This window comes from Anas platyrhynchos, chromosome Z (genome assembly GCF_047663525.1).
Source record: "Anas platyrhynchos isolate ZD024472 breed Pekin duck chromosome Z, IASCAAS_PekinDuck_T2T, whole genome shotgun sequence".
NCBI classification, from domain to species: domain Eukaryota; kingdom Metazoa; phylum Chordata; class Aves; order Anseriformes; family Anatidae; genus Anas; species Anas platyrhynchos.
The window spans coordinates 44,096,647-44,116,572 of record NC_092621.1 but is presented as its reverse complement, the minus strand read 5'-3'; the positions used below and the strand labels follow the sequence as shown (position 1 = coordinate 44,116,572).

General features: G+C 33.9%; 1 protein-coding gene across 12 annotated transcripts in view; it reads left to right on the top strand.

The window, feature by feature from the left end:
- The window catches only part of AGTPBP1 (ATP/GTP binding carboxypeptidase 1), a 64,977-nt gene that overhangs the window by 23,521 nt on the left and 21,530 nt on the right, over positions 1-19,926 (top strand). For all 12 annotated transcript variants that reach the window (XR_011805990.1, XR_011805989.1, XM_072031545.1 and 9 more), the window contains 15 exons: positions 113-206; positions 1,718-1,755; positions 4,006-4,214; positions 4,666-4,843; positions 6,733-6,830; positions 7,587-7,703; positions 7,996-8,702; positions 12,296-12,379; positions 12,662-12,748; positions 12,838-12,986; positions 14,501-14,588; positions 15,253-15,397; positions 17,055-17,208; positions 17,963-18,143; positions 19,599-19,728. Coding sequence is in view for 10 of the 12 variants with exons in the window: in XM_072031545.1 (XP_071887646.1) it covers positions 113-206; positions 1,718-1,755; positions 4,006-4,214; positions 4,666-4,843; positions 6,733-6,830; positions 7,587-7,703; positions 7,996-8,702; positions 12,296-12,379; positions 12,662-12,748; positions 12,838-12,986; positions 14,501-14,588; positions 15,253-15,397; positions 17,055-17,208; positions 17,963-18,143; positions 19,599-19,728 (2,459 nt within the window). In the remaining 2 variants the exon portion in view is untranslated. The remainder of the gene's footprint in view (positions 1-112; positions 207-1,717; positions 1,756-4,005; positions 4,215-4,665; positions 4,844-6,732; positions 6,831-7,586; positions 7,704-7,995; positions 8,703-12,295; positions 12,380-12,661; positions 12,749-12,837; positions 12,987-14,500; positions 14,589-15,252; positions 15,398-17,054; positions 17,209-17,962; positions 18,144-19,598; positions 19,729-19,926) is intronic.

Here is a 19,926-nt window from a genome sequence, read left to right as displayed (position 1 = left end):
CTTAAAGCATATGCGTCTGGTACTTGAGAATTTACTAGCTTGGATTTTAGTTTGTGTATTGATTTTTCTTTTGCCTTCCTTATTATCTTTTTTGTTTGTTTAACTTTTCCAGCTGTAAATGCAGTGTCCTTGGGAAAGAATGGAGTAGTAGAACTGATGTTTAAGATCATTGGGCCTTTTAGTAAAAAGAACACTAGCCTTATGAAGTAAGTAATGTCTTTTTAATACAGTATATGGAAAAAATCTTTAGATAAGTTTCAAAACTTTTTATAAAAAAGAATGTTAGAGAAATCAAATGTAACTAATATTTGAAAGTTAAAGTGAAGGGAAGTGGGAGGAAGAGCTACAAATACGACTTCTTTTAGAGTATAGTAGAATATGTAGTTATAGTCCAGGTAAAAGAATATAAATGTTATTTTTTGCCTCTAATATTTCTGCATGGAAACTGTACAGTGGCCATGCCCAAATCAGGACAAACCAATCAGGACAATCCCATAATTTTTCTGTCTGTTGAATTGGCTCCCAGATGAAGAGTGACATTATCTGTGTTTTTTTTTTTGTTGGTGTTGTTGTTGTTTTTGTTTTTTTGTGTAATACAATTTTCTTTATGTTCCATTTGAAAGTAATTATCAATTCTCAAAGACAATAGAATAGGAAACTCCAGCTATCTAGTGGACTATTGCATAAAATAAAGAACATTTCACTGAGAACCTTAAAAGTGGTGTCATTAGATTTTTTTTCTTTCCAAGGGTGTTTTTTGTTTATTTGTTTTTGTGTTTTGTGTTTGTTTTTTAGAGAGCTTAGGGTTAAAATGAGTAAGTGTATCTTCCTGGAGATAGCAATTTCTTTACATTACTACCAACTTTTAGAAGTGCATACTTGCGGGGAAACAGATTTTTTTTAAATCTGCTTAACAAAATAATGTTTGAATATGAAACCCCAAGTTTTTCATATTCAAACTTTACTACAAACTGTTACAAAATGTTATCTAAATCTGGTACTTGTGGTTGTTGCAGTGTCTCTATTAAAAAAAAAAAAAAAAAAAAAAGCCCTGTCCCTTCAAGCCCCGTCTAAAATTAAACACATGAACTTACTATTCCATGATGTGAGTAATCTTGATATCCTTGTTTATGGTTTGAGATCAGATGTGTGAAGTCTATCCTTACAAAGCGGGTAAAAATAAATATATATGTTTTCTAGTTGTACATCTTGATTTAGTTCAGACAAAACCTTGTGTGCAAAATAACTTGAGTGATCTTGTATTGCAGTGCACATTGAGTGTTACATCTCTATATTTATACACTGCAAGTTTTGACCTACAGTTTTCTAAACCAGTGTCCTTTATTTTACAGAAGTACTTGCTCTGCTGCAAACATAAAAACATGGGTGTTAGAAATACCTCATCCATTGAATATAGTTCATAAACATTGCGTTGTCACTTAACTGTTTTTTTTTTTTTTTGCAAAGACTAAGTTTGTATAGCCATTATGTTGATGTTTTTAAATTTCACCATCAGATTTCAGATATAGAAGAGATGCATGATAGTTTAATAAAACTATTTTTTTAAAGCCAAAGCTGTGATACAGCACAACCAGGAGAACATTTAGTTAGATGCTAAAGAAATCTGTTAGCTGTATTTTTTATTTTTATTTTTTACAATGTTGTAGATGAAGTTCACTAGTTGTTTGTTGTTTGACTTTTCTTGTTATATTGACAGGGTTGCTTTAGACACACTTGCTGCATTGCTAAAATCAAGTAAGTGTTTAACTACAAGAAACTGTTTGTCTAGCTGAGATATATATGTGTGTATATAAACATACAGATGTTTGTGTATATAGACAAAGAGTAGATCTAATACTAAGTCTGTGGCCAAAACAAAACCAGGGCTAGGATAAGGTTACGGTTTTATTGGTCTCTGGTACTTCCGTTTTTGAACAGTACATATATATTTAATAATCAGTTACTGTCTCTTCAGTTCTGCTGCAGAAAGGCTGCACAGCTTCTGCAGAACTGGTCTGGAACCAAGGCGGTTTTACAGTCACACCTCAGCCCTGCAGCCATGGATACCTGTAGCTTATCTCCAATGCATCTTCTTCATACACATATCTGAAAATATCTGTTGGATGACAGGGGAAAATACTGGGTTTTTCAGATACCTTTCTGATGAATTAGATCTTGGGTCCTAAAGAAAAGTCTGTCTGTGATGACCATGAAGTGGAACCAGGGGTAAGAGAACAAGGGTCTGTTCCCAGATGTTGGCTGATGGCAGCAGACCCTGGCAAACGTCCTCTCTGCTGATTTTGCACCAGGACTATAACTCGCAAGGGGTTAAAAACTCATTATTTCTAAAAACTGCAACATTCCTAGTTGTTCTAGTGGAGTTGGATAAGGACTGAGGCATGATTAGATTTGCAGACAACTATTTCAGGTGTGACAGGAAAGTTCTGAGACACTTCTTAGAGTTTTCTCAGGTTTGATGAGAGTGACACTTGGTCTTTTGGGTTTTTGTATTTACTAATTTGGGAGTTTCTCCTTGGAAAATCCAGGGAAATAAATATTTATGAATTATTTCTGGTATTCTGTTCTGTGAATTTGCAGTCAAATTTTAGTGTTGGGAAGAGAAATTAAATGTTGAAAAGGTGTGTATTTTGAAACAGGAGGTCTTGTGCATTTATTTTGAGATAATTCTTATTCAGTCCTGAGGGGTCTTGACACTGTAACTTCCTACACTTCATGTAAGTAAATCTTTTCATAAAAGCATTCATTTCTGGTGTGTGGTTTTGGCATACCAATTACCCAATAAGTGGGTAACATTTAGGGATTGAGTATTTTCAGTTCATAGATGTGAGTGATAGTTGCTGTAATACCGTAAGGATTACAAATAGTAAGAAATTTGTTTCAAGTCCTGTGTTTACACAGTGTTTTGATATTGATAGATAGGCTTTACATAAGCTTTTTTTTTTTAATTTGCTAGCTTACAGTATCTTACAATTACCTTTAGGTGTAACACACACACATATGAAAATGATGTGCAATGTTATTCTGAAGAACAAAGTATAGAGAACTGAACTCATTTGGTCACTTCTAATGGGAGTAATATGTCCTGTGCTTGTTGTCTTTAAGATGAGACTTTAAGATGAGACTTATACGAGTTTTGTTTGGCAGAAGACAATTATGCGAACACAATGCAAAATAAATTAGACAAGCAAATAATGTTATTTAATAAATTATTCCAAAATAATAAAAAAAACGACACACAAATGATGTGTTTTGAAATTGTGTAGCATATGTACGCTTGCCATTTACTGGTGTCTATTATGTACATTATTTTTATTGCATGCTTTTAGTTAAAAAAAAAAAAGAGAAATTTTTCTAGTACTCACTTTTCCAAACCAATTTATGTTTAAATTGGGTTTTTAATTGAAAAACAAAACAAAAAAACAGAACAGCAAAATCTGAACATTTTATTATATACGACTAATAAATAATAAGACTTATTGTCTTGGAGCAATAATGACTGAACATATAGGTTCATTTTAACAAGATGGAAATACCTGAGGAAATTCTGCTAATGATTTCCATATTGATTCAAAATATTTTGCCTATTACTTGTTATTGATATGTTTGATATAAGTTCATTCTCTTTGTAATTATACTTCCCAATTGCAATAAGGAGTTAAGTTAAATGTGCAGCAATCTCATTGTACAGCTGAGGTATATATGTGTATATATATATGTGTGGCTTTGAATGACTTAGTTAAAATTTTGGCAATACTGACAAACATAGGGCTTCTAAGAAATGTCTAGAAAATATGGGAACATATTTGCTAGCATTTTTTATGATTAGGTTGATGTAAAACACTGCCAAGTGTGCCTGAAATAACACCTTAAATGCAATAGTTCAATAATTTGTGTAAAAATAATAATTTAATAATAGATATGAAAGTAATACTGAAATAATCGGGCAATTTTTAATTTACTTTCTTAACTTTTTTTTAAATAAAGAAACAAATGCCAGGAGAGCAGTAGACAGAGGATATGTGCATGTGCTTTTAACAATTTACGTTGATTGGCACCGTCATGATAGTCGACACAGATACATGCTGATACGTAAAGGAGTTTTACAGTGTATTAAAAGTGTTACGAACATCAAATTGGGAAGAAAAGCATTCATTGATGCGAATGGAATGAAAATCCTTTACAACACTTCACAAGTAAGTTTATCTCTTTTTCTTGTTGTTCAGTTTGTCTTTTTAAAAACACTTTCTCACCTCAAATTTATCATAGTTTTTATGATATTCATGATCATTCATAATTGTGGGGGTAAGGGTTATTTTCTTAACTTACTTAAAGCAGAAGGAAAGGGTGCAGGAGGAGATTCCTGTTTACTCTTTTTCAGCTATGACTATTTATGGGAGGGTGGTTTGATTTTATTTTTTTTAAAGCCTTCTCTTTGAAGTCTGGGTTTTAAAAAGGAGAGTTTAAGGGCAGATGGCAGAAGTTCTTTTAGCCTTCAAAGGAGGCTTCTGTTTTAAGTTTGAAAATTTATTTCATATCAAATATTTTAGCCATTAGTGAATTTTAGAAATCTATAAAATCAAATGCAGTTTGACTACTAGGTTGAGAGATGCTTTTCTCTTGTCTTCGTTATTTTTCTGTTAACAGGAGTGCCTTGCAGTAAGAACTCTTGATCCCCTTGTCAACACATCCAGCCTAATAATGAGAAAATGCTTTCCTAAAAATCGTCTTCCTTTACCAACTATTAAAAGTGCTTTTCATTTCCAACTCCCAGTTATTCCAGCCAGTGGTCCTGTGGCTCAACTGTACAATTTGCCTCCTGATGGTATGGTCATTTCAAAATGTTTTTTCTTTGAGTATGTCTAATACGCTGTATGTCAGGTGGAATCAACTACAGGTGTTTATCTTCTCCAGTAAAACCTAGACCCCAACGAGATTCTTATCAGCTAGCAAACGGTCTGTAGCTGTTAGTGTGGAGCACCAGTTTCTAATATTAACTGATGACAATTTTGTCTGTACATATGTGGTTATGTTTCTGGAGTTATAATATAAAAGAAAAATAAAAAGAGGAACTAAATATGATCAACCTCTAAAATGGTCATCAAACTCTGAATTGTAAAGCATGCTCTGTACATATTTATCTACAAACTTATATGGGCTCTCTTTTAAGCTTATCATACGTATTATCTGTGTGAAGTGTAACTACATCCTGTTTTACAGAAATACACATTCCTTAATTTTTTTTCTGTTACTCTGGTAAACTGGATGTACAAAATTTAGGTTAACATGTACCATTTGAGGTGTTGACTTTAATCCTTTGTGATTCTTCCTTTATTTGCATGATGAGTATATTCTTCTACATTCTTGGACTCTTCCAATCTCGTAGGTATCACTTATCTGCAGACTATTTGTATGATGCCTTGTAGGAAATAGATTCACTCCATTGTGAATGCCTCTCATTATTTTTGCAAAATTAATGCTTAGTGCATTTTCAGATATGGGGAAACAGTTTGGTATCTGGGTAAACATATAATGGAATTGCTGCGAGGAAGTTGTTCCAAAGTAAAGAGATGAAGTCAGGTGTTTTAATACTTTATTCAAAGCATTTTCTGAAACAAAATGTGATAGCTATGAAAAAAGACACACATCTCGTCAGAGTCTATTTAGGACAGACCTAAACTGCAAGTGTTTAGAGGTTGCTTTACTTTCAGAGTAGAAAAGTGATTTACAACTGTGTTCTAAAATCCACAGAAGTAACATCTCTACTTAATATAGTGTTACATACACATAACACTTCTCTTGTAACTCCCTGTTCTGTTGAAGTAGGCTATTGATACTTTTTCTTTGTGTTTGAAATCTGTAAACAAAGAATTGGAAAACCCAGAGAAATAAGATACATATGATTTTTATTTTCTAAGAAAAACTTCATTACTAGAGATACAGAATGCTAGGGGTGATAAAACTCTGATTTTATTAAAACTATAATTTTGTAGAGTCAGTATTGTAAAAGCAATACATAAGAATACCTTATTAAATCAGTATAATTTCTGAAGTGTGATTCTGTAAACTTCTAAGTGAGCCTTTTATTGGCAGTTGGTAAATTTCCTGCAGGGTTTTGTGCTGAGCTCTGGTTTTGTGCTGAGCTCAAGTCATGCTGAGATGTTCTTGGCACCTCTATACTGTAAAGTATTTCTAAAGGCTGTGTGCTGTTTTGCATTGTTTTTTTGTTTGTTTGTTTTTTGAGATGCTTTTTTGTTTTTGTTTTGCTTTTTTTAAGCCAGAGGTCTTTGTTCTGTCTTAAACTGCATGGAAATTTAATATATTGAGTCTGCAGTATTGTGAAACAAACATTTTGTTTTTTAAATCTTGTAGTAATTAACATTTACGGGCTTTTACAGGACTTAAAACAAGTTGTTTTTTACTTTTTTTTTTTGAAGTGTTAAGTAGAAAGAAAATAAACCCAGTACGTACACTTTTTTGAGTATATATTTTACCTATTACTAACCATGTATTACAAATTATTTATTTTTATAGGAATAGAAAGTGTTCTTAAGCTTTCATTTGTGCTTACTGCTATTTTAGTAATAGGTAGTAATGGTAATAGAAGGATGGTTGGACTAGATGATCCTGTGGGTCCTTTCCAACCTTGTGTTTCTATGATTCTATGATTCTTAAGCGAATGATCAGCCTTACAAAACTTATTTTATATTGTAGTGGATGATGTCGTAGATGAAAGTGATGACAATGATGATGCTGAAACAGAATCAGAAATTGAAACTGAAGTTGAGGATGACAAGGACCAACATTTTAAGGTTGGTATGAGATAAAGCTAAAGGGCAAAAATCAGATACAGCAATTACTTGTTTATTTTTAAATTGCTTGAATTGTGTATACAACCATGGATTTAAATATGAAAAGGGTGTTGAGTGGTGAAAAGGGTGATTGACTAGGTCAGTGTTTTCAGCAAGGTAACCTTGAAGTTCAGCCAATGGAAGAGATTGGATCTCCCATTGTTTTATTGCTTTTGGAAGGTTTTCTTCTGCTCTCCGTCTTCCAGTCAGGACGTGAAAGGAAACTTAGTCAGAACAGCCTTATTCCGTATTTTTATGTTACATGTATTCAGGAGTTGATTGAATCATCTGTCTGTGGACTGTAATGACAACTTATTCAAGGCATTCATGAGACCTGATGAAGGGAATATCGTCTTTCATCAAAGCAATTATTACTTTGTCACTGCAGTCAGATGAAATCACTACACGTCAGGTTGAGATGGTTGGGTTATGCATAGATCTTATGTAAAGGGTAGTCTGATGTCTGTGCATAATACATTTTGATGAAAGCAAGAAAATTGTTTTATGTTTGTGATGTTTCTGTTGAAATGGAAGTGTTGAGATACTGATGAAATCAAAATGCTTTTAATAATGATGAAATGTGTGGTTCAGCTCATTTTAAAATAGTGGTATTTGACTTTTAAAGCATGTCTGCATCAGATATAAATGCTGATTATCATTATTTTAGAAGTTCATTAATTCTGGGTTGAAGATTAATTTGTTCTGGTGTTGTTTCAGAATGATGATATTGAGACTGATATTAATAAACTGAAGCCTAGACAGGAACTGGGACGACCTTTAGAAGAATTGAAAATGTATGAGAAATTTTTCCCAGAACTTTCAGAAAACTTTCAGGTAATGTATATGATTTCCAATGCAGTCCTCATCATGAAGAGTTGACTCTGAAGCACAGTTTGATGCTTTTGTTTTGAGTGGATAGCTACTCCAGAAAAAAAAAAAAAAAAAAGAGGGGACACAGTTTGCAGTTCTAGAGGTACACATAGGGTTGGTGTTTAGTGAGTTGTTTAGTTTAATATCGTGTGTTGCTTTAATATTGAGAGTAGAATGGTATGACTTGATAATTTTTTCTTGATAAACTACTTGTTTATTGTTTTTATGTTTTTTTTTTTCTCTTTTATATTTTAAGGAATGTGACCTAGTCTCCAAGGAACCAAAGCCTTTTGTACCTGATGCAAATCTGGGTGGACCTATTGTTGTTCCTACAGCAGGAGAGGAGGTCTCTGCTGAAGCAAACCTCTCAGTTAAAGGAATTTCTTTGAAGGAGAGTAATTCTTTATTGACAGAAGAATGCAATAGGAGGCCAGCCTTTTTGGAACTACCAAAGAAAGATGGTATCAAAGACAGTAGTTTACTTCAGCAAAATGATCAAAGGAAGCTGCTTCCATCATGCCAGTGTCTCAGCCAAGAAATTGTCAAAGGCTTGGACAGAATCAGCTTGCAGAACAGTACAAAAAGTGATCAGTATTATGCAGGGTGTGTAATAAAGAAGGAAAACAAAGCTAGCCTTACCCCACTTGCATGTAGTAAAACTTGTGAACATGTTTCACCTTGTGGAGGTAGTCTTTTTGAAGGGTCATCTGTCCACCTGGGAAAACTCTGTTGCACTGGAGTGGATTCGGAGGAGGAGGATTCCAGATCTAGTTCATCAGGGGAACAAGTGGTGCTTGAAGTTTCTGATGTATCGCCAGTTCACGACTGTGATCTCTATATTGAAATGGTGAAAAACACAAAATCTATTCCTGAATATTCAGAAGTGGCCTATCCAGATTATTTTGGCCATATTCCACCTCCATTTAAAGAGCCTATTCTGGAAAGGCCTTATGGAGTGCAGAGGTGAGTTACTGTATGCCTTTTGTTCTTATTGTCTCCATTGAATAGTAATATTTTACATGCCTGTTAATCTTAGCCTATACAATTTTTACCTTGGCATCTAAAACTGCTTTAATTGAAAAACAATCTGAAGGTAAGTGAGTAGGTATTAATCAATGCGAAGCCCTAAATAAGAAGAGAATCTGAATCTTTGCAAATTCTCATTCAGTAATTCCAATTTCTAAATACTAATTTACTTTGTAGTCTTCATTTCTGTCCCTGTCATCCCCCCCATGTATATCTTTTGGTTTTTATTTAAAACCAAACCAAACCAAAACCCAACAACATAAACAAAAAGCTCCACAATGCTTTAACACTTCATAAATCAGAAGAAAAAAGCTAGAGATGTGATGCTTTCTAACTTAACTGTTCAACTACAGAATATTTTACTTAAACAATGAGTTGCAGTGTATTTTATCTGTCAAAAAAATGAGAAGTCTGAGAGCTTGTGGACATAAGGGTGTATCAACAGTATTTCCTCTTGATGCTTTTTGTGCTTCTCTGTGTTGTCTGTAAATAAGTGCAAATTTGCACAAATAAGTACAAATTCTGGTGTACATGAATGGAATTCCTTCTGTTTGTATTAGAGGAACTGTAAAAGCACTGAAGGGACTAGGTGCTAGACTGCTCATGTGTTCAGCATTAGTATTTTTTCAGTTAAGATACCTGAATGTTCCCTTTAGGTCTTATCAAATATTAATAGTTGATAGTTGAAAGGTACTTCACTTTTTCACATTTCTGTGCTACCAAAGCTATCTTTCAGCAAAATGCAGTGGGGAAAAAATTAAAATAATACTTTTTAAGTATTTGGTTTTAATGTTTGCAATGTAACAGAACAACTGCTAAGGATGTAGTCTGTGTTAGATCTGCAAAATTACTCGGAATAAGCATGTCAACATAACAATTATTTGTTTGCTGAGATTTTCATTATTAAAAGATATTGAATGTCACTGGTAGTCATTTGCAGAGATAGTATGAAGAGCTGGCTCATGAGTAAAATTAAGCTACTGTAAAGACATAAGTTTTTGCAAGAAGTAGTGGTAGTAGATCTTGTCACTTGCTTAATTATTGTTTGAATGCTGTCAGTGTCATACCCATAAATTTAACCACTTTCATGAGATTGTTCATATTTACATTTAGTTATTGATTACGATGATAAAGAGATTAAGTGTCTTTAAAACTAGGCAGTAGAACTGAAATATTTCAGCTGATTCTCAGACCTGTCATAAAAAGGTGGTCTTTCTGATGAAATGAACAAATATTAAAACACTAATGGCATAATATATGTACTATTACTAGAAAGCTAACTAGTGTTAGAGAATGACCTTCCCTATATGCTTATTTTTAAGGTAGATTCAGTTTATCTGCAGATGTGTTGATTTCTGATGCAAGATTAAGAACTGCATTTTAAGAAAATCATGCAGATCTTCATGTAGGGTTTTGCAGTACTTAATCATTCTGAATTTTCCTGAGCAACATTATATGTCGAATGAAGTCTCTAAAAACAAATAAAATTTGTCATTCCATTGCTCATTCTTCTTAGAAATAAAGCACCGTATTAAACTCTGCCTTTTGACAAACAAACCTACTTGTGAGGTTGTACATAAAGCAGATCTCTAAACTGTGAAGGTAATTCTAGATGATATTTGTTTTAGCTTCAAACTGCTTTATTTTTGTTGGGGTATACTATCTATGCTGGAAATATACTTCAGCTCATCTGTGAAACAAGTATGAAATTTCACCTTCCAATGCTAAGCTTGAAACAAAAATCTCATGTAATCTTTCTAAGATTCGCTGTTCTAAGAACTCAGTTTTCTGGGAAGGACTTGGTATTGTTATTGCAATGTAACAAATTTCTGAGAAAGGAACATGTTTGAAGAGGGCTTAATCTTTTTAGGAATTTTAAATTTGCAGAAAGGTGTTGAAAATGAGTTTGGTAGAGGACATGGGGAAGCTTTTAAGTCTTTTGTAAATTAGTGTCCAAATTCTTTTGGCATTCGGTGGGATTTATGTTCTCTTCACTGTTTGCAGGTAGTTACTGCTTGTCAGCTACGTCTTTTTTGGAAAACAATGTGTTGCCTTAATCCGTTGCCTTAATGCCATCTGATCATAACAGAAGTCTTCTTTATTTTTCTACTATTAAGAAAAGAAAAATATTACTTAATTCAATTCTCTGTGAATTAGGGATTCAATACTGACTTTTTTCTATTCCTTTTTTTTTTATTTTTTTTTTCTGTACACTTTAATATTTTCTAATCCTCTGTCTATTAGAAGTGATCATTAGGTAAATCAGGATCCACAAAAAATGGACTAAAAACACAGAGTTTTTTGTCAACAGTATTTTTTTTGTGTTGTTTGTTTGTTTTTTTTTTTTTTAATTATCTTAAAATAGATTCTCCTATCTCTCATTTTTTTTTTAGTACCTGAAAATACCCACTACAACTTTGCCTTTTAGTGTGCATCTTGAATACCATTTGTTTGTTCTTTTTGGTATTTTCAATATCTGCTATTTAGTAATGGATTTTACTCTGGCACAACTCTTGTGATAGTAGAAAGTATTATGATCCTTTGAAACTGAAGCACGCTGAGAGCTAATGATTTGTGTAAGATCAAAAATCTGTAGTTCTGCCCTGAACTGAACTTGGTGAAATAGGTGGTGGTGAGTCAGCATTTTTACAGTTCTGTCAGTATGGTGGGCTTGTGACTTGCTTACTTTTCAGTTGCTCTTAATTTAATGAGGTCCTAAAGTTCTGTGTTTACCTTCTTTTCCTCATTTGTCAACAATATTTATCTTAATTAAAAGGACAGTTTCCAGCCTGAACGTTCTTTACAACTCTGTTCCTGTATTCTTCACTGTTAATCAGCCTCCTTTTCTTCTTATTGCAGGTGCTGTGCAAGCTTTTCCACACAGCTCTGCCACTATATTTCATTCTTGAACTGCAAAACATACTTACTTTTCCAAACCAGGACCTAGATACTGCCAGTTGTGCAATGGTTTTATGATCTGGATAAGCATACACCTGGCATTTGGCTGACATCACCAAATTCATTCTTATTTGTTACCTAGTCGATAAATGAACGTAGATCTCCAGAGGTGAAAAGCTAGTGCACTAACACACTCACTGCACGACCTACTCTCTAAAACTCTTTAATTTTAGTTATGATAGGACTCAAGTGAGTTACTAATACTATGAAGTGCTGTCCTAGATTAAAGCATTAACATAAGTAATGTTTGAGTAATTCCTGCTACTACTATACATTATGAAATGGTACTTTTTTTTTTTATTTACATAAGATAAAACCCAGTGGGTTGTGTGCATGAAAACTCAGTTCCCTCACATACAGATATTGAAATCAGTCAGCTGTGAATGCAGGTGTTTAAAATGAAGTACACCTATAATTCATGCACATAAGTGGGGATGAGGCTGAGGTCTCTTTGAAAATCTGTCCCCTGTCTTCATGTTAATGTTAGTTTTCTTTGTTGTATGAGGTAATTTCTCTTTTGTAATTGGAAACAGTATGCAACAATTTAAATGGTCATTCTTCTTTTATTTTAGGACAAAAATCTCACAAGATATTGAAAGACTAATTCATCAAAATGACATTATAGACAGAGTTGTATATGATCTTGATAATTCCAGGTAAGTTTTTACCCCACTGAAAACAATACTCAAATGATAGTCTAAGCCTATTCTCTTTCTCCATTATATGATCTGGAATTTTAAAAGCAGCAGCGTTATGATAGACTTCACTAAAAGTTTATTTTAATGTAATGTTGTTTCTGCTATTCAAGATATATTTGTGGAAATGTTCGAAATAATTTCTGAGTTAACAAATATGGTCTAAAATTAACCTAATGAGTTTGTTTCAGTCAAATCTGTTTTACTTATTGGCCCCCTTTTTTTTTTCTTTTGTACCCTTAGTTGGTCAGTGCCAGAGGAAGCAGATGTTTTGAAGTTTAATTCCAAGTTCGAATCTGGAAACCTACGCAAAGTTATTCAAATCAGAAAGTAAGATATTTCAGCTTTTCTTTTTACATGCAAGGCTTTTCATTTCTGATTTTTTAAAAAAAGATTAATTTGTTTTTGTTAATCTTCAGAAACGAGTACGATCTAATTCTGAACTCAGATATAAATAGCAATCATTATCATCAATGGTTTTACTTTGAAGTCAGTGGAATGAAAACAGGCATTGGTTACCGGTTTAACATCATCAACTGTGAAAAGTCAAACAGTCAGTTTAACTACGGTAAGATGTATTTCCCATACTTTGAGAAGAAATATGTAGAAAAAGCTCTGTACTAGACAACTAAGCTGCTTCCTTTCCTCTCCCCTCTTAAGCCTCCTGGGGACTGGCATAGTTGTGTTTTCTTACGGATCAGATTTTTAAAATAGCATTATTAGAGAATGTTTTGACAAGCTTCAGTAAAAAGAAAAAAAATAATCTTAAAACATTGGCTGTCAGTTCTTAAAATTTTGTGTTGTGAGTGAAGCAACGTTTCTGGATGAAGAATGTTACTGGTGGCTGCAGCTAAAATTTGTGTTAAGACTGTTGTGGGGATGACACCACCAAAGCCTGTTGACGTGCACAGGTGGAGGAGAATGGCAGCTAGTGTCTTTAATCCCTTTCTGAACAAAGGTGTATTTTCAGAAGTGAAAGTAGGTGGACACCTTCTCAGACAGCTTTGTTTTACTGATAGGAAGAGAGGTGCATTGTGTTTGAGAAGGAATCTGAAGTCTCCTCTGAACTTCTGTACTTTGTAAATGACCCCTGTAGTCTCTACCTATTACTGTTTCATGGCTGTGCCTCATCCAAAAATATTGGCTTACCTGATACACCTTTATTCTATTTGTCTGGAATTCAGGCATTCAGTGTAAAAACTTTTTCTTCTTTTTTTTTTTTTTTTCTGATGGATATTCTAGAATTCTTCCTTTTGGTCATTTGAAGAGGAGAAAGAGAAAATCCCTTCTCCCACTCATCCTCAGACACTTGGGATAGAGTAACATCGTATTAGTCTTTGTCATAATTTATAAAATTTATAATTCACATTGGTAGAATCCAGGAATACCCAAGTAGTTTAACCAGGAGTAAAATGCTTTTAAATTCTGTTTTTACCAGTTACCTTAGATCTTCATTCATATGTTTCAAACACTTAGTAGTTACTTTTTTTTAAGTATATTGATCAAACCAGTCAATATATTTGACTAATTACCTAAGTAGCAAATACTGTTCAATTAAGATATATAATTTTCCATTCCAACTTGATATGAAGTATTCACTTAACTATATTTTTCCAAAAATATAAACTGTTACTGTAAAAAAAAATATTGTTCTGAAACATCAGTTACTTTTACAGCTATCCATGTGAATGGATGATAGTCTTTTTCTTTTGTTTTTTTTAAAAAAATAAACACTTTTTGAAGCCTTTTTATATAGATGAGTTGGATTGAGTAGAACCCTAGATTTTCATGGATGATTATTTGTGCTAACCACAGCTTTCACTTACACATTTTGTTTTCACTTTGTGTAGATCTGATTTTTTTAATTCGCTGTTTTCTGAAAACAAGGAGGAAGGACAGTCTTTTGCGACCTGATTGAAAAAGAATGTATAATATTCAGATATTTATACAAGTGTACTCTTTGATAGTAAATGAGCATAGCTAGTTTGGAGACTCACAGAAAAATGTTGATGTGGTCCATTACTTATAAGATTGTGACGTTTAAGGTTAAGCATTAAAATGAGATGCATTTTTTCCTTGAAGGCATGCAGCCCCTTATGTATTCTGTTCAGGAAGCATTAAATTCTCGACCATCATGGACTCGTGTTGGGACAGATATTTGTTACTATAAGTAAGTACACCTGTCAAACATACACCAAAGCTTTTACTGAAGATTAGTGTAAGTAGAATTTTTAAGGAAAAATGTTTGGTTCTAACTCTTAATAATTACATTTTAGTGGTTTGGTTTTGAACACATTTTTCTTCTTCAGCTGTAGAGAATGACACAAGTGACCAACATATAGGGTGCTTTTTTTTTTTTTTATTAGCACACAGCAAATGTAGTTCATCTTTCATTACATATTGCTGGAGAACCTTTTTATGGAATGTGCAAATACCTGTTTACTGAAATGTTAATAGTGATTTCCAGTAATATTGATGAAGTGGTGTTCGTATTTAGTCTGTTGTTTTCTATTTAATCATGCAATCATTGTAGAGCAATCGTAAAACACAGGATGTGAAGGTAACAGCATATCCTTGTGTTACCCTTCTGGTCAACAGTTGTTTACTTCCTTTTTTTGTTTGTTTGTGTACTCACATCTTCCTGATGTGCATGCATGTGTATCCCTACTGTGATGAAGTATCTTACAGATGGTGGGGAAGAGTGGATTTAACCTGGATGAACAGGGAAGAGAATACATCCCTAAAAATTTTCTTGCTCTTATAATGTGGTTCAGAAATAATCAACGATACTGAAAAGTATTCTAGTATGTCTATTCACTTCACTTTACTCTTAGGAATCATTTTTCAAGAAGTTCGATTGCTGCTGGGGGTCAGAAAGGAAAATCTTACTACACGATTACATTCACGGTGACTTTTCAACATAAAGATGATGTCTGCTACTTTGCTTACCATTATCCATATACATACTCAACTTTAAAGGTGAGAAGATTACAATCCATTACAAAGATCAATATTTACGCATTTAGAGAATGTGATACAGAAGCATTCGTGATTGATTTCTTTTTACTTCTTTCTGTGGAGTTCAAAACGCTGCTTGAAATTGAGGATTATAAAACATTAGTACTTAGAATGGTGATGTGTAGGTTGTTATAAAAAACAGTAACTGGAAAAATAAATGCTTCTTTTCAGGCTAAAAGTTTTTTCTGAGAATCACAATTCATAATTGTCTGGAAAACTACTAATTGAATTTTATTTATTTATTTATTTTGAGTCAAATGACTCATATCCTGATGATGTATGTATACCTTTTCATAACAGATCTATCCAAGTTACAATTACGTAAGATAATCAGGGACATTTTCAGGATAATGAATTATCTGAAAGAGGTATTGTAAAGTACCAAGCAAAACTTGGTTGGAATTTCAAGTGGTTGTTTTTGTCATAGTATTAAAAATACGCTTGGGGATTCAGTGGCTAGTATGAAACTGCATTGAGCAAAGCTTTTTACAAAGGAGTCTTCTCTCCCTGATGGCAGTATATAAGCTGCTGCCTCCAACAGCTTTGAGGCTTGGGGTTTCTGCCTAACCAGGTGCTGGAGCCCAGCTGAGGGACCCAGGGGTCTCTGTCCCAGGTTGATGGATGTGGCTGCTGCTTCCCTGTTTGCAGGTTCAGTCGGTAGTAGCAGTAACCTAGATAGAGACAGACTGACACCCACCTCCCCACCTCCCAGTGTCACAGCCACACAGACTGGCACAGATAAGGTGCTGCCTTCAAAAGCCCTCATTTAACATTTCCAATACTTACTTTAAACCTAGTTTCAAGTCTCTTTCCTTCTCTCCAGCTGGTAAAGACTGCTGATCCTAGTGAGAGCATCCCCCTCCCCTGGATTCACAAGCATGCACACATCGTGGGGTGCTGCTATGGCCCATCTGTGCATGCAATCCCCTGCCTGATCCTCACCCCTCTTACCTGCTGTAGAGGCCTTCTGCTTGCAGGCTAGTCCAGATGGATGCTTACTGGCACATGGGTGCACACGCTCATCTGGCAGGCACTCTGCCTCGTGGTCCCTCCCAAAGACCAGCATGACTGTCTGCTTGGTAACCCTGCCTGGACCTGGGTCCTCAAACTCGCTGGCTAGTCCAACTAGCTTTCTCCAAAGCTTTGCCCATATTTTTCCAGGCCCATCAGCCTAATGCCTGGAGACATTTGATCTTAGCCATTGTTTCTATTATATCTTGTTTACCAGCTTTGTCTCTCTTTTGTTCCTGTTTATTGCTTTCCCCCTTTACTTGTTATCTTCTGCACTGAAAAGGTCCCTGATCGGGTAACCTTAGTGAATCACAGGTGCTCACTTTCCACGTACCCTTACGGTTTCATTTGGTAGAAAAGGAAGAAATCTACTCTCTGTTCCTTCATTTGCCTCAAAGCAGTTGTAACAGCAGGCTATATAAAGAAAAGCACTCAGTTTGTTAGAAATACAGAGAATGGTATTTAATGGTCAAAATTACCATGGAAGCTTTAATACTGTTTAGAATGACAAAAAGAAAGAGGGGTTAAACAGGACACGTGGAATAAGCTGTCATAAATGATTGCAAAACATTTGATCTGTATTTTTTTCATTATTTTGGGGATGAAGATGCATCTTCAGAAGTTGGAATCTATGCACAACCCTCAACAGATATATTTTCGACAAGATGTTCTCTGTGAGACCCTGGCTGGCAACAGTTGTCCCTTAGTCACTATTACAGCCATGCCAGAGTCAAATTACTATGAACATATCTGTCAGTTTAGTAAGTATGATTTTTTCTTTCTCATCAACTGAAAAGAATGGAAAAACATCTCTTTATGAAAAAAAAAATAGTATTAACCACTGTGCATTGTAAAAGTAGCAATGTAAATAGAGTAAGATTAATGAATCTCATTAGATGAGAAGGTTGTTCATATTCAGGATTTGTTTTGTATTTAAAAATACTTGTGGTAGTCAAGTATTTTTTCAAGTATTGTGGTAGTCAAGATATTTTTGCATGTAGCATTTTGCAGACAACACACCTTGGAAAGGGGTACCTGAGTTGCGAGTTCCTTTTTTGTCTCCAAAAGTTCAGCATATTTGCTTGTCAAAAAAAAATCTTTCCCAGAGCTAAAGATAGAGTCATGTGTAAGCTACTGTGATTTGAACTGCACTTTGGTCATAACAGCATTCTATTTTATTCTTCCCTGCCACCAGTTTTGTCTAATGCAAAAAAAAAAACCCCAAAACCATCAAACTTGTCAGATCATAATCACCAGCTCAAGCTGGTTATGCTCATGTGTCTTGGATTGAATTTAAAGCTCAATTGTGAGAATTCTGTAATTAGCAGTCCTTGTAACAATATTCTGGCAAGCTGTATCAAGAATTCCCCATTTATGTGAATATACTGAAAAATAACTCCCAAATAATCTATTGTGGTTTGTAATAAGTGAGGCTGTCTTTTCCTCTCTTCAATTAACAGACTGCTTAATTAGCTTGAGTCTTATTTTGCAACTTTTGTGCATGCTTCTTTTTAGGGAATCGTCCTTATATTTTTCTATCTGCTCGTGTACATCCTGGAGAGACTAATGCAAGCTGGGTTATGAAGGGAACACTGGAATATCTTATGAGCAATAACCCAAATGCCCAAAGTTTACGAGAATCTTATATTTTCAAAATTATTCCCATGCTCAATCCGGATGGTGTCATCAATGGAAAGTAAGCATAAGTTTACTTACATATATTTGACCTATAATACAAAGTCTTTGAATCTGTTATTAAAAAAAATAATAAATCTAAACTAATTCCCAAACATAAACATATTTAACAAAAGAAGTATTTAGTATGAAGAAAATTACTTAGGAAATTACTAGACCTTAGTTTTCAATTTTTTGGCTTTCCAAGGTAGGTGCAGTTGTTTCAGGAATTCAAACTTTATAAATATATATTCATTTTTTATGGTTGATTTGATGTCATTTTAATTGTCTCTCTGAACTACTAGAAAATACTACTGTTCGCAGTCTTGGATAGGTATAGAATGGTATATGATACCACAGCTGCTTCTAGAAAAAGTATGAGAAGTTCATATTTATCATGAATAGTAAGTTCTTATATCTGATACAGCTTTTTATATAGTTCTTCCTTTTTTTTTTTCCTGTGGTTTTTAGAAGGATGTTATGGAAGTGGCTTGTTATCAGGTGTTGTTAAAGGGGAGAACTGTATTAGGTCAGTAAGAGAGTATCCTGAATTTATGATAGCTTAATGGCAATACTTTCATTTACTACTACTTTTCTTACTAAATCCAAGCAATATTTCAGAATTCTTTGACACTGCAATCAATAAGTATTCAGCAGGTTACAGGGAGTTCTCATAAAATGGAAATTCCAGTATGGTGAATCTGTACTTCTTTCTTACCTAGTTATGAGTAGTATTTTAGAAGTTTTTCCTAAAAAACAGCAATAAAACAAACACATTCAAACCAATGATAGATTTGAGTAGAACCCTCTCTTTATATACATAAAAATACATATGACCTGAAAACCTGGAATTAAATCATTCAAACTATAAGTGAAAGTTTAACACAATTTAAGACAGTTAACAAATCTGTCCAATCAGACACAATTAAAAAAGAAATGTACTGAAAATGACTGTACAAATGTGAATTTCTGCAACCTAAACAGTTCTTGCTGAAAGGTTGCTGAATACAGAGATGATTTTTGTTTCCTTATTTTTGTAATAGCTGGCTGTCTCCTGATGACTTCACATTGAAATCTTAGATTTCTGGTTGACATTAGTATTTGTTACAGAAGTCAACACACCAAAACTGTAAAGATACCATATGTTTGAAGTTACTGATTTTGAACTAGCATTTAAATAAAATCACAAGCTTTCAGTTTCAACAGCACATATGCAAGATTATAATTAAATTAATATGAGAAGCCACTTCTGATTTATTTTTATGTTTTCTGTAACATGGCTTAAAAATAAAAGCTCAAATATTTCTATACATTTCTATTAATCACAGTGTTATAAAACTGAAGTTTATTTCTTACCAAGCTGTTCCAAAGAAGCAGTGGTAACAACTAAAACTTGAGGTTAGGGGGAAGCTTATTTAAAAGTATTCAGCTAATACAAACATATTATCATGTGTTTTTCCTTCTTCCCCTGCAATAGCCACCGTTGCTCTTTAAGTGGAGAAGACTTAAACAGACAGTGGCAAAATCCAAATCCAGATCTTCATCCCACCATTTACCATGCTAAAGGCTTACTGCAATATTTGGCTGCTATTAAACGTTTACCACTGGTGAGTATGTCTGTATAAACAATTCTGAAGCTTTTAAACTTAGCTGTTCTATAAAACAAACATTTTCATAGGGTCTTACAACGTATCACACTTAAAAATTTGACTTGGTGAAATGAGCTTTTGCAGATTTCTAAGTCCGAATTTATTTTTATTGTTAGGGTGGAGGGTTAAATCCTTCCATAGAAGAATCCTGCCTTT